The sequence below is a fragment of the Ambystoma mexicanum genome, chromosome 4p, assembly GCF_040938575.1.
Source record: "Ambystoma mexicanum isolate Mex_15411 chromosome 4p, UKY_AmexF1_1, whole genome shotgun sequence".
Lineage (NCBI taxonomy): Eukaryota > Metazoa > Chordata > Amphibia > Caudata > Ambystomatidae > Ambystoma > Ambystoma mexicanum.
The window spans coordinates 468,209,876-468,227,520 of NC_090927.1; the positions used below are offsets into that span (position 1 = coordinate 468,209,876).

A 17,645-nucleotide genomic window follows, 5' to 3' on the forward strand; every position below is an offset into this window, starting at 1 on the left:
CCACCGACTTGCACCTGCTGCCAGGATCAACGGCCCCCGCCAGAGCTTCCTTCACACTTAAGGTATTGTGTCCCGCCTGGCTTCCCTTGCGACAGATCGTTCGGGGTGACAGTAAAGCCTCGACTTTCTAACCTGAGCTGGCCTGGGACAACCTAGCTAACTTTTCCTGACTTTAATTTCATCCTTTTTGCACTAACTATCTACAAGACTCTTTGGGCATAACCCCACTGTGTGAACCTGGACCCCTTCTGCTTGCTCTCTCCAAGAGTGGGCCTTGCAATTGACTTCCTTGCTCTCTAGTAGAACTCTGCCTATCCTGCCTTACTGTGGTTCTTTGTAAAAGTATTGAAACTTGTGTGCTTCCTTAACTCTGCCTTTTTCCTCCCTTTATTTACAACTTATTAGAGTGTCATTTTATGTTAAGCTCTCACCTCTGTCTGAAAATAAGTGGTGTTTCTCACTAAGACTTGTCTAATAAGTGAATAGGGTTGTATATATATGATAATGACTGTGTGCCGAATTTACTCACCTCGTTTTTGCTACTGTAAATTACAAATGGGTTTTTAAATAAATAATGATATACTTTTACACCAAAGCTCTGGTCAGTGTTTGTTTGTACTGCTGTGTCTCTGTACCTATTGTATATACTCTGCATACTGCCTAACTCTTCTTGAGGGAAGTCTGACTGCTCAGCCACAGCTACCAAGTGAATCTGTGTGGTACAGACTGCTACCAAGTGGGTTTACTGCCAAACACCTGTAGTCTTAAATCTTTTGTAGTGGTCCCTAAAGGAACTGCACAGGTTTCTGCCTAACACCCATTCCCATGGAGTCGGACCATGGAAACACCAACTCCGTCTATGACAGAGCCGGTGTCAGACCTGGCGGGAGTGACACCTCCCTCCTGCAGGACTCTTAATCAGCTGGTCCGGAAAGAACGGTGGTGGCGGATTTACCATCACCGTTCTTTCCGGACCAGCAGCGTCGTAATGAGGCCCAATGTCTTTCTATGATATATGTTCTACACATGCGGGGTAACTAACAGTATGTCAACTATTTTGAGGGGATTGGGTCCTCCGACGTATTCCATATCTGACAGTAAATCACCACAGCTGTGTTGCTTCGGAACATCTTTCGGCGGCGGCGTCCTGTGTCGATGACATCGATATGCCGTCCTCGAGGTCCTCCATCAAGCCGACGTCACCGGATGTTAGAAGTAGGACACACGAAGCCCGTAGCCTCAGTTCTGTTGTTTCCACGAACGTGTTCGCTTCGGAGATCTCGGCGTGCCTCGATTCTACTGAATCCTGTTCTTTCGGTTCTTCGGACCTGTTTCTTCATTGCTATATGATGTCTTCGGCTTCTTCCACCCCGCGGTCTGGGTTTAAGAAGTGTCGGGTGTGCAGGTCCAAGATGTCCCTGACGGATACGCATGATGCTTGCCTCTGGTGCCTCGTGGAGGACCATGATACGGACGACTGTGTCGACTGCCAATCGCTCACTTCGAAGACCTTGCGGGAGCGTAAGAAGAAGCTGTCGGTCGGTAAGGTGGCCAAGCCCCGGAAGTAGCGTTCCACTGGTCTTTCGACAGACGATTCGAGGGGCGACTCTCCGCATCGTCGTCGTGAGTCCGGGGGTTCTCGGTCTGGGAGTCGGTCCTGCCATTCCTCTGCCTCTTCGAGGCACTCCAGGAAGCGCCGTCACAGGTCGCATTCCCCGTCCTCTTCCGAGGACTCCGCCCGTCGGCAGGTAGCTTGTCCCAACAAGCATTCCACTCCTGAGGAATGGGAATCGTTCCGGAAGGAGATGTTGGCGATTTTTCAATCCCAGGGCTCCGGTCCGGCCACGCCGTCTGACGCCAGTCGAGGCCGCGCTAGAGACACCGCTCGTCCGCCTTCGGGCTCGAGCAGTCATCGCGACCACCGGGCGCCTTCGAGGTCCCGGTCGGACAAGGATGGTTGCTCTAGGCATGCCCCTTCCAGGTCCCGGTCCTCGATGCCATCGAGACCCGCGAGACACTGTGAAGTCTTCGAAGAAGACATTGATGCCGGCGGCGCTGAGGTCGTCACGGACTCTCTCGAGGCCCTGCCTCCGAGGAAGTCATCGACACCTAGGCTGTTGAGAGACACGCTCGGGGCTCCCCCCTCGAGGCCTGTGTCGACACCGTCGAAGCTGTCGGCGCCGTGCTCAAAGTAGACTCCCATTCCGTCAACGCCCTCGACGCCTTTTGAGGCAGCCTTGTCAGAGGTACCCCGTGGCACGGTGGCACCCCCAAGAAAGGCGATGGCTAACGGTAAACATGTCTTTGTGCCTTTTTCTGTACCCTCTTTCCAGCCTCTAGATTATATTTCTGAGGAAGGTAAGGTTCCTGCATTGGTTCCTGATAACATTGTTTCTGGTCACAGTCAACTTGAGGACCTGCGTCAGTCGCTGCACGATGCGAGTGGTCTAGACACCCATCCGGAGGTGGAGTTTGGTAGGCCGGAGCCGGGCCCATGCAGAATCTTCATATCGGCGACTCATGTCGAAGGTCACTGAATACCTGGGTTGGTCTGCCCCCCCCCTGGGGATTTACAGCAGGATGACCTGACTGATATCTTGGACCAAGGTCCTCCAACTGACCCCGGTGCTGCCATTCCATATGGCCTTGCAGAGAAGGGTGGCTGCGGCTTGGACTTCTCCGGAGAGACTCCCGGCAGTGAGCTAGTCCTTGCCGAAGAAATATCGCCCAGCCAGTGCGACCCCTGCTACTTGACAACGCATCCTACTCCAGAGAGTTTGGTGGTGCAGGCGGCTACGGCCCCCGCAAAGCAGGCGTCGTACCCTACCATCCCTCCTGATAGGAACGACAAACATTTCGACGGCTGGGCGAAGAAGGTATTTTCTTCTGGGGTTATGGCGCTTCAGGCTGCCAACTCCGTTTGTGCCTTGTCTCGTTTCACGCACACTCTGTGGAAATGTATTTCCCTAGCGGCTGATCATATTCCCAAAGGGGAGGAACGGGATGGTTTCCTTGCTATCGTGCAGGATGGCAAGGACGCCATGTGTGAATCCGTTCAGTCGGGTCTGGACATGGTTGATTGCGTCAGCCGGTCCATGGCGGCGAGCACCGTAATGCGCAGGTTTGCGTGGTTGCGGAAGTCTGGTTATGCTCCGGATGTGCAAGCCCGGCTCCTCCACATGCCCTTTGATGGTGAACATCTTTTTTGCAGCAAGGCTGACAAGAGTCTTGAGAGGTTGCAGACCTTGAAAGCTGCAGCGAAGTCATTGGGCGCTGCAGTCCGCCAACCTCCGCCTTTTTGTCCTAGGGGACAGCAATGGAGGGGAGGTTCCTTTTGTTATTACTTATCCTTTAGTAAATCGAGAGGAGGTGCAAGTGAAAGGGGCAACCATAGGAGTGCCAGAGGTGGAAAACAAGGTACTCGAGGTGCCAAGGCTGCGCGTGCTGTTGCCTCTTTGCCCTCAGGCACTGCAGCAGCCGCTTCAGCTCAGTCATGAGGCCCATGCTTCTCCGGTTGGGGGAAGGCTGGCGCAGCATCTTGTAGAATGGCATGCCATTACTTCAGATGTGTGGGTTCTGGAGATCATAGCCCACGGCTACTGTCTTCCTTTCCGGCAGAATCCTCACGACATGAGAGGTTCCACCAGAGAACCTCTCTTTGAAGAGTCCGGATCCGCTCCTTGCACAGGAAATTCAATCCCTGCTGGAGAAAGTCGCTTTAGAACTGGTGCCTGTAGTGGAGAGGAACAAGGGATGGTATTCCCCTTATTTTTTGATTTCGAAGAAAGACGGAGGATTGAGACCCATCATGGACTTGCGCGGTTTGAACAAGCTCTGCAGGAAGGACAAGTTCAAGATGGTTACTCTTTCTCAAGTCCTCCAGGCCCTTCAACTTCAGGACTGGTTGGTGTCTCTCAACCTCAAGGACGCTTATTTACATGTGCCGATCCATCTAAAGCACCAGAAGTACCTGAGGTTCGCGGTTGGCGACTCACACTTTCAGTTTCGGGTACTGCCGTTCGGATTGACCTCCGCCCCGAGGGTCTTCACCAAGCTCATGGTGGTTGTGGCAGCGCATCTCAGGAAAGTGGGGATTCACGTCTACCCCTACCTAGAAGATTGGTTGATCAGGTTGCAGATGAGATCTTTGCAATGGGCTCTCAAGCTCCAGTGGTCACAGTCCTCCGGCAGGATGTCGGACCTCGTTCAGGTGCCGCCCTCGGTCGCCCAGGACCTTCTGTGGTGGGCCGTCGAAGGCAATCTGATGAGGGGGGCTCCGTTTTGGCTGCCCTGGCCGGAGGTGACCATCGTGACGGACGCGTCCCTCACGGGATGGGGAGCTCATGCCAACGAGCTGACAGTCAGCGGTCGTTGGTCTCCGTCGGAGTCCAGACTCCATATCAATCTGTTGGAGCTGAGGGCCGTCAGGCTTGCCCTGAAGACCTTTCTGCCAACTGTGCGAGGAAAGAATGTCCTGATACTGACGGACAACACAGTGGCTATGCAGGGTCACTTCCTCTGTGCAGGGAGGCGATGCAGCCCTGGTTCTGGGCCATCCAGCAGGAAATTTCGATCTCGGCAGTTCATCAGGCTGGAGACGAAAACGAGACGGCGGATGCTCTGAGCAGGCAGAGCGCGATCTCTCATGAGTGTGAGTTGGCTCAGGAGATTCTCCTGGAGATCTTCGCCCTTTGGGGGAGCCCTCAAGTGGATCTCTTCGCCTCCAGTGTCAACCGGAAGTGCGAAAGGTTCTGCTCGTGGGAATTTCCTCCAAGAGGCGCCTTAGGAGACGCTTTCGTGGTGGAGTGGTCCTCCCACTGCTGTACGCGTTTCCTCCAGTCCCCTTCATCCTGCAGGTGCTGCGGAGGTTACGGAGGTTCGGTTCCCAGATGATCCTCATTGCTCCGGCTTGGGCCAGGAGGGCATGGTACCCGGACCTTCTCGACTTGTCCATCTGCCCTCCACGTCGTCTTCCCTACCGAGACGATCTGCTCTCACGGGAGGGGGGTCAGGTTCTCCATCCAGAGGTCAGATCCCTCAACCTTCACGCTTGGCTTCTGAAAGGTTGAGGTATAAGGATTGGGACCTCCCTGAAGACGTGATGGAGTTGTTGTTTTCGGCCAGACGGCTGGCAACAAAGTCCCTGTACCGTTGCCGTTGGAGAAAGTTCTGCGACTGGTGCAGGGTTAAGAATGTGGATCCTTTTTCGTGTGACATTCCTGTAGTTCTGTCTTTTTTGCTTTCTTTAGCCCACAGGGGCTTGCAAGTGGGTACTATTAAAGGTTAACTGGCGGCGCTGTCCATATTTAAGCGCTTGTCTGAGGAGTGTTCTTATTTTAAAATTCCTTTAATTTCTCAGTTTCTGAAAGGGCTCACTAATGCTGTCCCTCGTCACCTTTCTAGGTGCCCGGTTGGGATTTGAACCTTGTTCTCAAGTTTCTAATGGGTGCTCCGTTTGAGCCTTTGCATTCTTGTCCTTTAAGACTGTTAACCCCTAAAACTGTATTTTTAGTTGCGGTCACTTCCACTCGCAGAGTGAGTGCGTTACAGGCACTTTCGGTTAAGCCACCTTTCACTGTGTTTCATAAGGACAGGGTTGTCCTTAGAGTTCGTCCTTCCTTTCTTCCGAAGGTGGTGTCGGAATTTCATTTGAGCCAGAAGGTTGTTCTTTTGGCATTTTATCCTCCTCCGCATCCTGGTAAGGACGAGGAGAGGCTCCATAGGTTAGTCCTAGGAGAGCTTTCAGTTTCTACATTTCACGCATGTCCCGGGTCAGAGTGGACGATCAGCTCTTTATTGGTTACGCTGGCGTTTGGACAAGCTGTGACTAAGCAGACTTTGTCTAGATGGATTATCTTGGCAATTTCTGAATGTTACCGCCTGGCGTTTAAAGATCCTCCTGTAGGCTTACGGGCCCATTCGACTAGGGGTATGGCTGCCTCTACTGCCCTGCAGAGGGGTGTTCCTATTCGTAACATCTGTGATGCAGCCACTTGGGCTTCGGCCCATACTTTTGTACGTCACTACTCCCTTGATTCTATCCAAAGGCAGGATCTGGCAAGGCGGTCCTTTATTCTGCAATTTGATTGGGCATTCTAAATTTGTATATTGTAAATTCTTTTCCCACCTCCTTATGTTGGTACTGCTTTGGGAGTCTGTCATAGATATGGAATACGTCGGAGGACCCAATCCCCTCGAAGAACAAGTTACTCTCTTACCTGGTAACGTTCTTTCGATGGGATGGTCCGACGACGTATTACATATCGCTCCCTCCCTGGCTTCCCCGCTACAGAATTTCTTATGCGATTGCAGCTTACGTTTCCGCAAGGCTTTCTGTGGTCTTATTGGCAGTAGATTGGTGCCACACGTTCTGGGAAAAAACTACAACTGAGGCTATGAGCGTCGTGCGTCCTGCTTATAACATCCGGTGACGTCGGCTCGATGGAGGCCCTCGAGGACGGCGTATCGACACAGGACGCAGACGCCGAAAGATTTTCCGAAGCAGCACAGCTGTGGTGATTACTGTCATAGATATGGAATCTGTCGTCGGACCATCCCATCAAAAGAACGATACCAGGTAAGAGAGTAACTTGTTCGTCTAATTGAATCCGCATTCACACTGCTCCCGAAAGCTAGACAAACATACTGGCCAACTGACCACCAGTACCATTAGACTGGACATACACAGCTACTTGTTTTCCCCCGCCACCCATAGCCCCTTATCCAGATACATTACCCTTCTGGCCACCTGGCAACCGCCTTCTCTTCAATTGCTAGTAATTACCCACCACTGGGCCTCCTACTATACAGCACTTCTAGTACAATTACCATCACCCCAGTTTGTAAATCCCAATCACCCTATTCACCTCGCAATTGCGACCAAGTACCATCAAACACACTCGCACAGCCATCAAGCACTAGTCTGGGCACCCCTACTAGTCACAGGACCGACCAAGCCACCGGTTCGCAAGATGAGTGCATCTTCTAACCAAAGGTAGCTACTTCAGAGGCATGACCAAGGACCACTGGATAACAATTAGGGCCAATTGACCATCGTCTTACATTACAATTCTTGAGCTTAATAATTCATCCCCGAATATAGCCACTTTGCTATACGGGCACAACTAAGCACCATATCATAATGCTCAGTTCCATACATGATTAGCTGTCGCTTGCCAACTCTTTACGATTCGCCCGTACTATAAACAACCAATCACGGGTAGTTTTCCACTGGCCAATCATTGCGTAGTTCACTCCTCATAGAGGAAGAATGGTAGTCTTGTGGGACCGGTTAACACAGCTGATCACTTCGAGACCACAGACGACGACGACACCCAGCCGGGCACAGGTAAGAACTCGGGGTCATTTGCCTCGATTGTTTAAACAAATCCACTCACGGAACACTTTCCTTCGCCTTTACAATATCCAGCATGTAGGGGACAACTTGTTAGTCACTAAGCATTTGCAATTCCAAGACAAGCATAGGGATCCTCGTTACGTTACTTAGCCCGATTGGCACAACCTTACCACTATGGGATTATGACTTACAGTGGATCAGCCTGCCAATAAATGGCAGCAGCGCTGACACCAAGCATAGAGAACTCACGGATTTAACAATTCTTTCGGGATGCCATGACTTCGCGAATATTACAAGGGGTTAACTTAACAACCTGGGGCTACACGCGCTCACCGTTTGTAACGTACTTTATGGCAGACAGTTCACTTCCAAGTACGCCCAAGGACCAGCCACATGATACGCCACTATTAGGGCTCACTACCGGTACTGCATGCGACCTTAGTGGGTTAGATCACCTCAGCATGCTTCGCCAGTCTCACGGACAAGCACCACCCATCAACCAAGCACACTTGTACACTCCACACACAGAAATACTTCACCCGCCACAAGCCTAAAAGCGGACCTATTCGCCCACCAACAATTGTCAATTTACAATTACTCCATCCTCTTAAACCTATTCATTATCCCCGCAGGTACTATCCAGCTCATTCAACATTCACTGACAACTTCCTCTCCCAACCGGGACCACGCATTTGACGTTATTGGTAATCATGCCCTCATTATCTCTAGCAGTTGACATTATAATCAGTACTGTAAGAAAGGCTCACACCAATTTTCCCAATTCTTTCTCCCCCTTCTCCCCGCCACAATCGCCATTGTGCCATGCCTATGCAAATGGTTCTCACTTAACTATGACAATTGGTAACACACTAAAATGTTTTTCGGAATCTGCTTTGGAGCAATGTGATCAGTAAATATTTGAATATTCTGGCCAACACTAACATACGGGAATGTTATTATACTATTTTAACCACAAACCTCAACATGAATCTATAAATGAAAATGTAACAACATATTAAATTGATGTGAACTCTGCACATATCGGACAAATGTCACAGACCTAATATGTACTTATATACTATGAATGCCATGGTCTCGCCTTCTGTATTTCAAATTTGGGTATTCTAATGTCACTTCATGTTATTAATCACAACACACTTTGCACCATGTTACGTATATCACAACAATGAACAGCCTTGAGAAAAACCTTAAGGTTGAAACACGTGTCGGCACTAGATAACAGAAAGCATGTTGCTTTTTTTCCAAACCCGTGGAAAGTCTGTACTAACTAGAATGTATGTCACTAAAAGTGACAACCATTGTCAATCAAAGAACGGGTTAAGAATAAAACCAATAATTATTTCAAACACAAAATGTGGAAATGTACAAATATTGAACATTAGATATCACTTTGCCAGCGCCAGAGTATAACAATTGGATTTCAGACACAACAACAAGCTTCCATAACACTTGGACTGCAGGAGCTCTGTCATTCTGAGATCCCGATGCAGGCAGCAAACAAAAGGCACCAAAGCAAGCAGCTTTAGAAAACAAGTCAATAGCGCAGAGATCCACAGTTCCCATAAACTCCAACCACCTCTCCTTAAACTCTCTCGTTGAGAGCCTTGCTCTTATTTTGCTATGTACCTTAAAACAGTAATGCATTGGATTCCAAAATGGTCACCGACAGGAGAGCACCGTGATCAAAGCTCTCCTGCCCTCAAACACTGCATTTAGAGTTTTAGCTGCGGTCTGCGCTCCCCAGGCGCAAAGTCTTCAAATGGGAGCGTGAAATACAGGTGAGGGGAAGAAATAACACCCCAAAGGCAACAATCGGTTTGCTTTTGGGAGGGATTCCAGGAAGAAGGGCGGAGAAGGCTGCAGGAGAGTGCTCGAGGACCGTACTAAGGCCTGCTGAACAGCTCCGGGAACCCCGCGGGCAACAGCTTCGGCCAGGCCGGTGAAATGAGGGAAATTTAGACGGAAGAAGAGGCGAGAACGGTGGCGGAGGAGATCCCCCTGAGGAACCGGCCCCCTCCCCATGTTGCAGGAGCAAGGATGGACTTAAGGGGAAGGAGCATGTCCCGAGGACGAGCGAGGGAGCAAAGGACCGCCCGAACCCGCGTGGTGGGACAGGGTGAACGGAGGTGAGGAGAACGGTGAATGGTGGGGAGACCACAGCGGGAGACTGGGGGCTAGATAATCCCCTGAGCGGAGAGAGAGAGAAAGCGGACGTATCCCTCCCGCTGCCACTCGCCCCTGAAACATCACCAGCGAGGAAAGCAACGACGGCAAGACTCCAGAAAGGAGGCCTGGCAGACATTCCACCCACCCACCCACCAATCCGAAAGAATTGATAGAGCACATGGAGAGTCGGTGACCGACTGGAGCGGGGGTGGAATTAGGGGGGTGGCCAACCCCACAGGGACGCCTGATATCTGTGGAACGGAGGGACCTGTTGATGCTGAGATCCTTGGGAGCATCATAATCCTCCAAACCGGACAATACAGAGGAGCAGTGTAGAAGGGCCTATTGGCACGCTAAGGGCAGGCCACGGAAGAGCATACGTTTCGAATTGGACAAGGAGACCGCAAACACAGAGGCCCGATACTGGCCTCGCCCTCAGACATGTAATGAATATAATACACCCAAGTTGGGCCTGAGAGTGAGAGCCAGTCTCTACGCAAAAAAAACACAACATAATGATGTCAAAGTCGAGAGGAAAGGACTCGCTGAATCTACTGAAAGGGGCTAAGAAACCCCCGGAAGGCACCATCCAAAGGTTATGGAGGAGAGACACTGAAACCTCTGCAGAGGGAGAAGGTAGCCCGGGGAAGCAAGAGCAAGGGAGGCCCTCAGGGTACATCGGTGAGGACCAGGCGGTCACGCAAGACTTCTTGAGGCAATACTTTCAGGACTTTGGAGACAAAATCGCTGTGACCATGGAAGTCCAGTTAGATAAAATGAGGGGAGGTCTGGCATCAGCGCTACACGAGATAAAGGGTGATGTGAACAAACTAGAGGAAACAGTTGACACGAACGAGTGGGCACTGCAGGATATCGTGGAAGAGGCACTCAAAATGGATGAAGTGGTCGAACATCTAGCGCGGGCCACCCACAACCTGGAGCTACAAAGGATCTGGAAAACAGATGCAGCAGATCGAACGTTTGTGTGAAAGGACTTAGTGAAGATGTCCAAGTTAAAGAGCTCAAAGCAACGGTCAGACAAATATTCGGAGACCTGTTGAAACTGAAAAGTGATGCAGAGCTCAAACTGGACAGGGTTCAGAGAGTGGCCCGATGAGGAAGGAGCTGGGAGCCAGACCAAGAGATATACTGGCCGACCTACTCGATTATAGGCAAAAAGCAAGATCTTACTAGCGGCGAGAAAAATGAAGAAGTTAAATTACAATGGCTCTGAGATACAGCTCTTTCAGGACCTGTCCCTAATAACTTTCATGAAAAGGAGGAAAATGGCCTTAGTGGTGGGATTCCTTTGTGGGAAAGACATAAGATATAGATGGACCTTTCCCTTTGGTTTAGTATTTCAATGGGAAGGACATCAACATCGGGTCACTTCCTGTAGTGAAGGTGCGAATATCTTTGGGATAGAGGAGGAGAAGGAGGCCAGATCTAGAGGGCCCAAGGAAATAGGTCCTGCGATAAAAAAGAGGTGGGAATGGACTACAGTGAAGCGAAGGAACTCTAAGAAGATACCGAAGGACCCCATTGCCACATGAAGAAAATTGCTCTTTAATGTATCACTGGATAAGCCTGGGCAGGGCGTCTGAGAAAGGTTGAAGGTGTTCGGGGCAGTGTGGAAGGCAGGATTTGGGATCACTAGATGGTCTTCTGAGAGCCTGCACTTTGTACGGCTGGGATAGGAAACGGGCTTAACCCCCGAGAAGGCGATTCGGGAGGGACTAGAAGCCGGTTGAGTCCGCCCAGTCAGGTGGGAGGGGAGGGTGCGGCGGGGTGGGGAAGGGTTGTTGTAGGGAGGGAGAAGGGGGGGTCCCAATCAAGAACACAAGGGGTACATGATTAGGTAAATAAGAGGTTTAGAAAATGGCTAGAGTCAACCATATATGCATTATATCTCAGAATATCAACGGCCTGAATTCCCCCCTGAAAAGGAAGAAACTGGAAAGATTCCTAGGAAGAGAAAAAACGGATATCCTCACTCTACAGGAAACGCATGTGCAAACTAGCGACAAGCACAAAATTAGGTTCCAGGGCTACAGGTAGCTTCTTCAATCCAATGAGACGAGGGAGAAGAAAGGGGTCCTGATAATCCTACGAGATAACCTCAAACTTACAGCTTTAAAATGGGAAAAGGATGAAAGTGGGAGATACTTGGCAGTGGTAGTCCAGGGAAGGGGGAGCTTTACACGGTAGCTACAATCTATGCACCCAACTCGGGACAGGACAGGTTTATATAGCAGAGGCTGGCTAAATTAGAAAAATTAGCGACGGGACAAATCATCTTGTCTGGGGACTTCAATATGGCGTGGGACCCGGGAGTAGATCAGTGTGCAGGTAGGGCGGGCACTGGTAGATTGCTGTAGGGAAAAGAGGGGGGAGACCAAAGGGTACACATTTTTCTCCCATGTCCATAGGACCTCTTCTAGGATAGACTACATGTGGCTATCTCGAAGTCTGTTGGGTAAGGTCCTAGAGATTGATGTGGGTGCTATAGCATTAGCAGATCGTGCCCCTATCGCAATGAGAGTGACGAGAATGGAATCGAACCCTGAGTTGTGGAAATTGAAATATCCTACCTACGTTTTTAAAGATGAAACATTGAGGGAGGAAATAAGAGCATGCATAGAAGAGTTCTTTCAAGACAATAACCAGGAGATACAGGATTAAACATTAGGAGGGGTACCTTCTAAGCCACGATTAGAGGGAAAATTATCGTGGTTAAAGTCCGAAGAGCTAAGGAGAGGATAAAAAGGGGAAAGGGACTTGGAGGAAAAATTGAAAAGGGTCATGTCTAAAATGGGGGTTAGAGATCGTGTAGAAACACGCAGGGAATATTGGGCGATAAAGGGACAACTAGAAATTTTACGACAAGGGAGGCAGAAAGAGCCCTCCTGTATCTCAAACAGAAATACTATGTAAAAGCAAACAAGGCGGATAGGCTACTGGCTAGACTTTTAAGAAAGGAAGAGAAAAGTGGAACCATAACAAGATTTAAACTACAAAAGGGAGGGGAGAGCTCAGAGCTAACTGGGATAACTAAGGAAATTACAGAATTCTATTCGGCCTATATAAATCCGATAACCCCCTAGGGCAGACCCATGAGGAATATCTCGAGAAATGTGACCTTCCAACATTAACAGAACAAGATAGATTGGACCTAGACCAAGCAATTACGGTGGAGGAGGTCTGTAGTGCCATAACTTCACTGCAGTTAACAAAACCCCAGGGCCTGATGGTTTTACGGCTGAATTTTATAAAACATGTAGGGAACAACTGATCCCTCAGTTGGTGCAGTTCTTTAATAACTTTGGTAGGACGGGGAAAATACCACCACCACTGAAAGACCTGACGAGTTGTAAACCCTACAGGCCTATAGCATTAATTAATATTGATGCTAAGATTAATACGAAAATACAAGCCTCAAAGATAGACCACCTTCTCCTGACATTGATAGGCACCGACCAATCTTGCTTCATAAGAGGTAAACAAACCGCTGCTAATACGAGGAGAATAGCGCACTTATTAGAAAAGGTTAATATAATGAACACTCTGGCCCTCTTAATTTAGATGCTGAAAAAGCTTTCGATAGAATGGAGTGGCAATCCTTGTTCTCCACAATGGAAAAAATGGGGTTTGCGACTAAAATAATCTCAGTGATAAAAGCATACTACTCCAATCCGATGCTGCGGTTAATGATTAACATACAGCTCTCAGGACCTGTAAAAGTATCTAGAAGAACAAAGCAGGGCTGCCAATTATCTCCTTTGTTGTATGCGATTCATCTCAAACTGCTTCTGGCTGCAATAAGGGCAACACCAGAAATAGAAGGGATACCATTTGGAGGAAAGGTCCATAAAATAGCTGCATTAACGGATGACATGCTCCTGACAATTACTGACCCTGAAAAATCTAATAGGGCATTGAATAGCGAACTGGCAAAATTTGGGTTAGTAGCTGGGCTGAAAATTAACATTAATAAATCTGAGGCCTTGAATTTAACATTATCGTTAGAGAAAGAACAGGAACTTAAAAACCTTTATCCGTATAGCTGGGCAGGCAAAGCCATAAAATACTTGGGAGTGAACATAACTAAAGACACAAAATACCCAGCCAAAGCAAACTATTCCCCCCCAACCGGTAACCATTAGGAAGACGGGCCAATGATGATTTCATGGATAGGAAGGATTAATGTGTTGAAAATGGTGATACTTCCAAAACTCCTATATTACTTAACAACGTTACCAATGAAAATCCCTGGGTCCTTTTGCAGAACACTCCAAAAGTACACAGGGAAATGTGTATGGAACAACAAAAAATCTAGAATAGCCAGACGAGTATTGACCATGCCAAAGAACGGTGGCTGGATGGGAGAACTAGATATTCGGACATACTATCTGGCAGCACAGATCAGGGTGATCGGAGACTGGTTAAAAGATGACAGGAAAAAGGTATGGAGGCAAATGGACAAGGCAAAAGTAGGAAGCCATCTTGAGGAAATACTTTGGCGACCCAAGAGGCACAGACCACATAATCTTTATTGCAGCATGATTGTCTCCCTGGTTGGGGACTTGTGGGACGAATTGATCGATAGGGTGGGCTTCACAACATTCCCGTCTCCATTCACTCCTATCTTTTCGCAAGCCCCAATTCTCTCCGGGAAAAAGGGGGACTAGTTTTAGCAAATGGGAGAAGGGGGATGCTTTAAGCTAGGTGACATGTTTGTAGGAATGGAGATTAAATAGTTTACCCAGTGTAAACTTGAGTTTGGGTTGGAGGAAGGGGAGAGATTCAGGTATACACAAATAAGACACTGGCTGCTAAACCCAGCCATGAGTAAAGTGGCGGTAAGACCCCCAACTCCCTTTGAGAAATTGCTACTATCGGACTCCACAGACAAACATATTGTGGGAACAATTAAGTATATTAAACAAAATGAGGAGGCAGATATAGGCGATATATGAGGCAATGGGAAGAATCACTGGGCGAGACGATAGAAGAATTAGCATGGACACACCTTGGGATACCATCCCCAAACACACTAGATCCATCCAAGTACAGGAGATGTGGCTAAAACTGATGTTCCAGTTGCATCTTACCCTGGCAGCCTTACATAGGATCTTCCCGAAGATGTCAAAGTAATGCTGAAGGGAATGTGGTGAGGAGGGGTCATGGAGTCCTATATGGTGGTAATGCTCTTGGATTCAACAATTCTGGGGAAAGATCATGGAGGCAATTGAAGAAATGGTGTGGACGAAGGGAAAGAGTAACATGGGTTTTGCCATCCTAGGACTGGGGGGACTATTTGGCGATCTACCTCCGAAAGCGCAACGTAAAGTATGCCGGGGGCACTGGTGATTGCACAGAAGTGGAAATCAAAGGAACCGCTGATGGAACACGAATGGGGGGGAAAGGTGTGGCATTCTGTCGCTCTGGAATGGGCATCTTAATCCCTACAAGGAAACCAGCAAGGATGTGTAGCAGACTGGCATTTGGTGATGATATTTCTACAAAAGGACTCCAGGGGTGTATGGTCTCCAAGAAAAATGAAACTCTTGGGAGTGGTATGAATAAGGAAGATAGGCAATGGTCTCAGAGGTCTAGTGAGGTGGGGAAGAGAACTCCATATGCAGGAATGCAATGTAATTTCTGCGGGACGTTTAACTTTAAAACTGATGGGGATAACAGAGGCAAATGTTGGACTATGGTTGGGACAAGGGTGGAGGGGGCAAGGGTGGGACTTGGGGTAGGGGGTGGAGAGGGAGTTTAAAAAGTTGCTTATGAAAATGCCAATAAAAAAGTACATGAAGAAAACAAAAACAGTAATACGTTTATTTTTTAACAGAAGTAATTATAAAAGCAAGGAAGGCCTGCTGATAAATGCCACATTCCCAGACTGCATCCAACTTGCTAAATACCTAGGCAAGACGGCTTCAAGGTAGTTGGAACCTACATAGCCAGTCCATTATTGGGCCCTCTTCTGAGAAGTACGGTGCCCCTATTTTATCACACACAATCATAAGTATATATGTTGCACACCATCTTCCAAATTTACTTTCTTAAGGTCCTCACTATAAATATTAGCTTCATCAGTAATTGCAACGTGTGTATGCGTGTTTAGAAAACTTCGATAAATAGGTATCCTTGTTCCTGCCAAAGCGGCACTAGCTTTTAGCAACGGGATCCTCTCAGCCAAAAAAATAGAAACAGTTCTAAAATGTTGAGGTATCAGCAGCAGGTTTTTCAAGCGTCTATTCCATGAACCCTGCTCAGTTACGCAGGCTTCCTTGAATACTACACCCATATTACAGGAAGATATCATTTCAGACGCACTTTTGTTGCCCATGTTCCTGCTGCGGTCAAGTCATCGTTGCCAGTGGGGCTCAGCACTCTTGGTCACAGCTCCAATGTGCACAGTGGCCATGTTGTGTAGATTGTGTTTTTATAGAGTGCACCTTGTTTTCAGTGGTGCGAAGAGTTTACAAAAGAATGAGCGTGAACTTGTATGAGACTGAACAAATATAATGGAATCCATACTAATTTATTAATTGTATTTGTTTTTCTCTTGCAGCGTATGAAAGTGAAAAAACAAGAAAACCAATATTTCTGAACACGGGCCTAACCAGCACAAAAAACTATGGCAAAACCATCCTTACAAAGGTATTGTAAACCTGCAAAAGGGTTCTATCAGGAACTAGTATATGCACGTGTTTCTCCTAAATAATTTTCGTAGTCTCTAGTCATTTCACAAATTCAACAAATACGTGCGCGGACCTATTTCTGCACATTTTCTGAAGTGTCTGAAAGATCTACTCGAGGGGTTTTCCGTAGAAGGCTTTCTCTTGTAAATATATGCAGAAAATACTCTGGCACCAAGTGCTTATTTATCTGTATTCTTGTTTTTAACCACTAAAGAAAACATTGCCCTTCAATACACACAATCTGTTTTATTTTCAAACTCTGGCTTCACTTGTAATTGAATGTGTACAGTCTATCCATGGCAGATTCACACTGTTTATTGTTTCTTGAATATTTGAATTTCATTTGACATAACTGACATAATACGAAAAGGGCGTTATGAGAGTCTTTTCACGCAGGATTTTCATTTCAACCACGTTTTATGTCCGTTTCTCCCTGCAAAATGTAAGGTTTTGTGATATTTTGGTATTCTTATTGCCGTTTTGACCGAGATATACTGGCAACACATGGCAATAACTGGTTGCAAAGTTGGGATTCTTTTAAGAAATGTCACAGGCATTGATCGAAACTGGGCAGCAAAATAAGCTGTTTATAGACTTTCTACGACTTTCTTACAATGTCATCTATTTGAGTGGAAATATACATGGCACTTCGATATTGTATGCTTTCTGAAAATATTTTCTTGCAGTAATCTATGTTTTGTAAATTAATGTTTAAAATGCAGCCCCACTAATTGTATTTGTTTTTGTATTACAATTACCTACTTTGATGCTGGAAATGCATTGGAGGGACATGGCCTCCATGTCCTTGTCCTGTGCTCCCTTATGTGTGTTCTGTGTTATCTGCACAAGAGTCCAGTTGGGACTCCTGGCAGTGCAGCTCTTCCTCTTTTTGGTTGTGTTGAACAGAAACCCTTGGGATACCCTTATGGCACCCATGGGTGGTGGTACAAACCTGTACCCCTACTGTACGTTTATGGGCACAAGTGTGGCCCAGAGAGCATGGTATGGGCTGGTGGCATCTCTAGGCTGAATTTGACAGGTGCTCTCAGTATCCTCCATTTTGGCATACCCAGGCCAAGCCATATGAATCAGTGGATTTCTGATGGAAGGCAAGATGGCCCCTGTGGCCTCTTGGTTTCTATTTATTTATTTTTTTTAATTGAATTTAGCTGAATTTAATCAACTTTTTCAGATATGAAAAGACAATTTATCAAAAAGTTACAGAGCATAATGACAAAACAAAAAAAAACAATTAACATTCACTTCCTTTCACAATTTACAGGAGGACGTCCTCAACTTAATTAACAATACATGCAGAGTTAAAAATCTTTTCTGAAACACAATAAAATATAGGAACAGAAATGTCAAACAGCACAAATGCTAAGCAT

General features: G+C 47.6%; 1 protein-coding gene across 2 annotated transcripts in view; it reads left to right on the forward strand.

Annotated features, from left to right (window-relative positions):
* ADAM17 (ADAM metallopeptidase domain 17) overlaps positions 1-17,645 on the forward strand; it is a 1,432,827-nt gene that overhangs the window by 760,866 nt on the left and 654,316 nt on the right. For both annotated transcript variants that reach the window (XM_069605995.1, XM_069605996.1), the window contains exon 10: positions 16,128-16,216. In XM_069605995.1, coding sequence (XP_069462096.1) covers positions 16,128-16,216 — 89 coding nt within the window. The remainder of the gene's footprint in view (positions 1-16,127; positions 16,217-17,645) is intronic.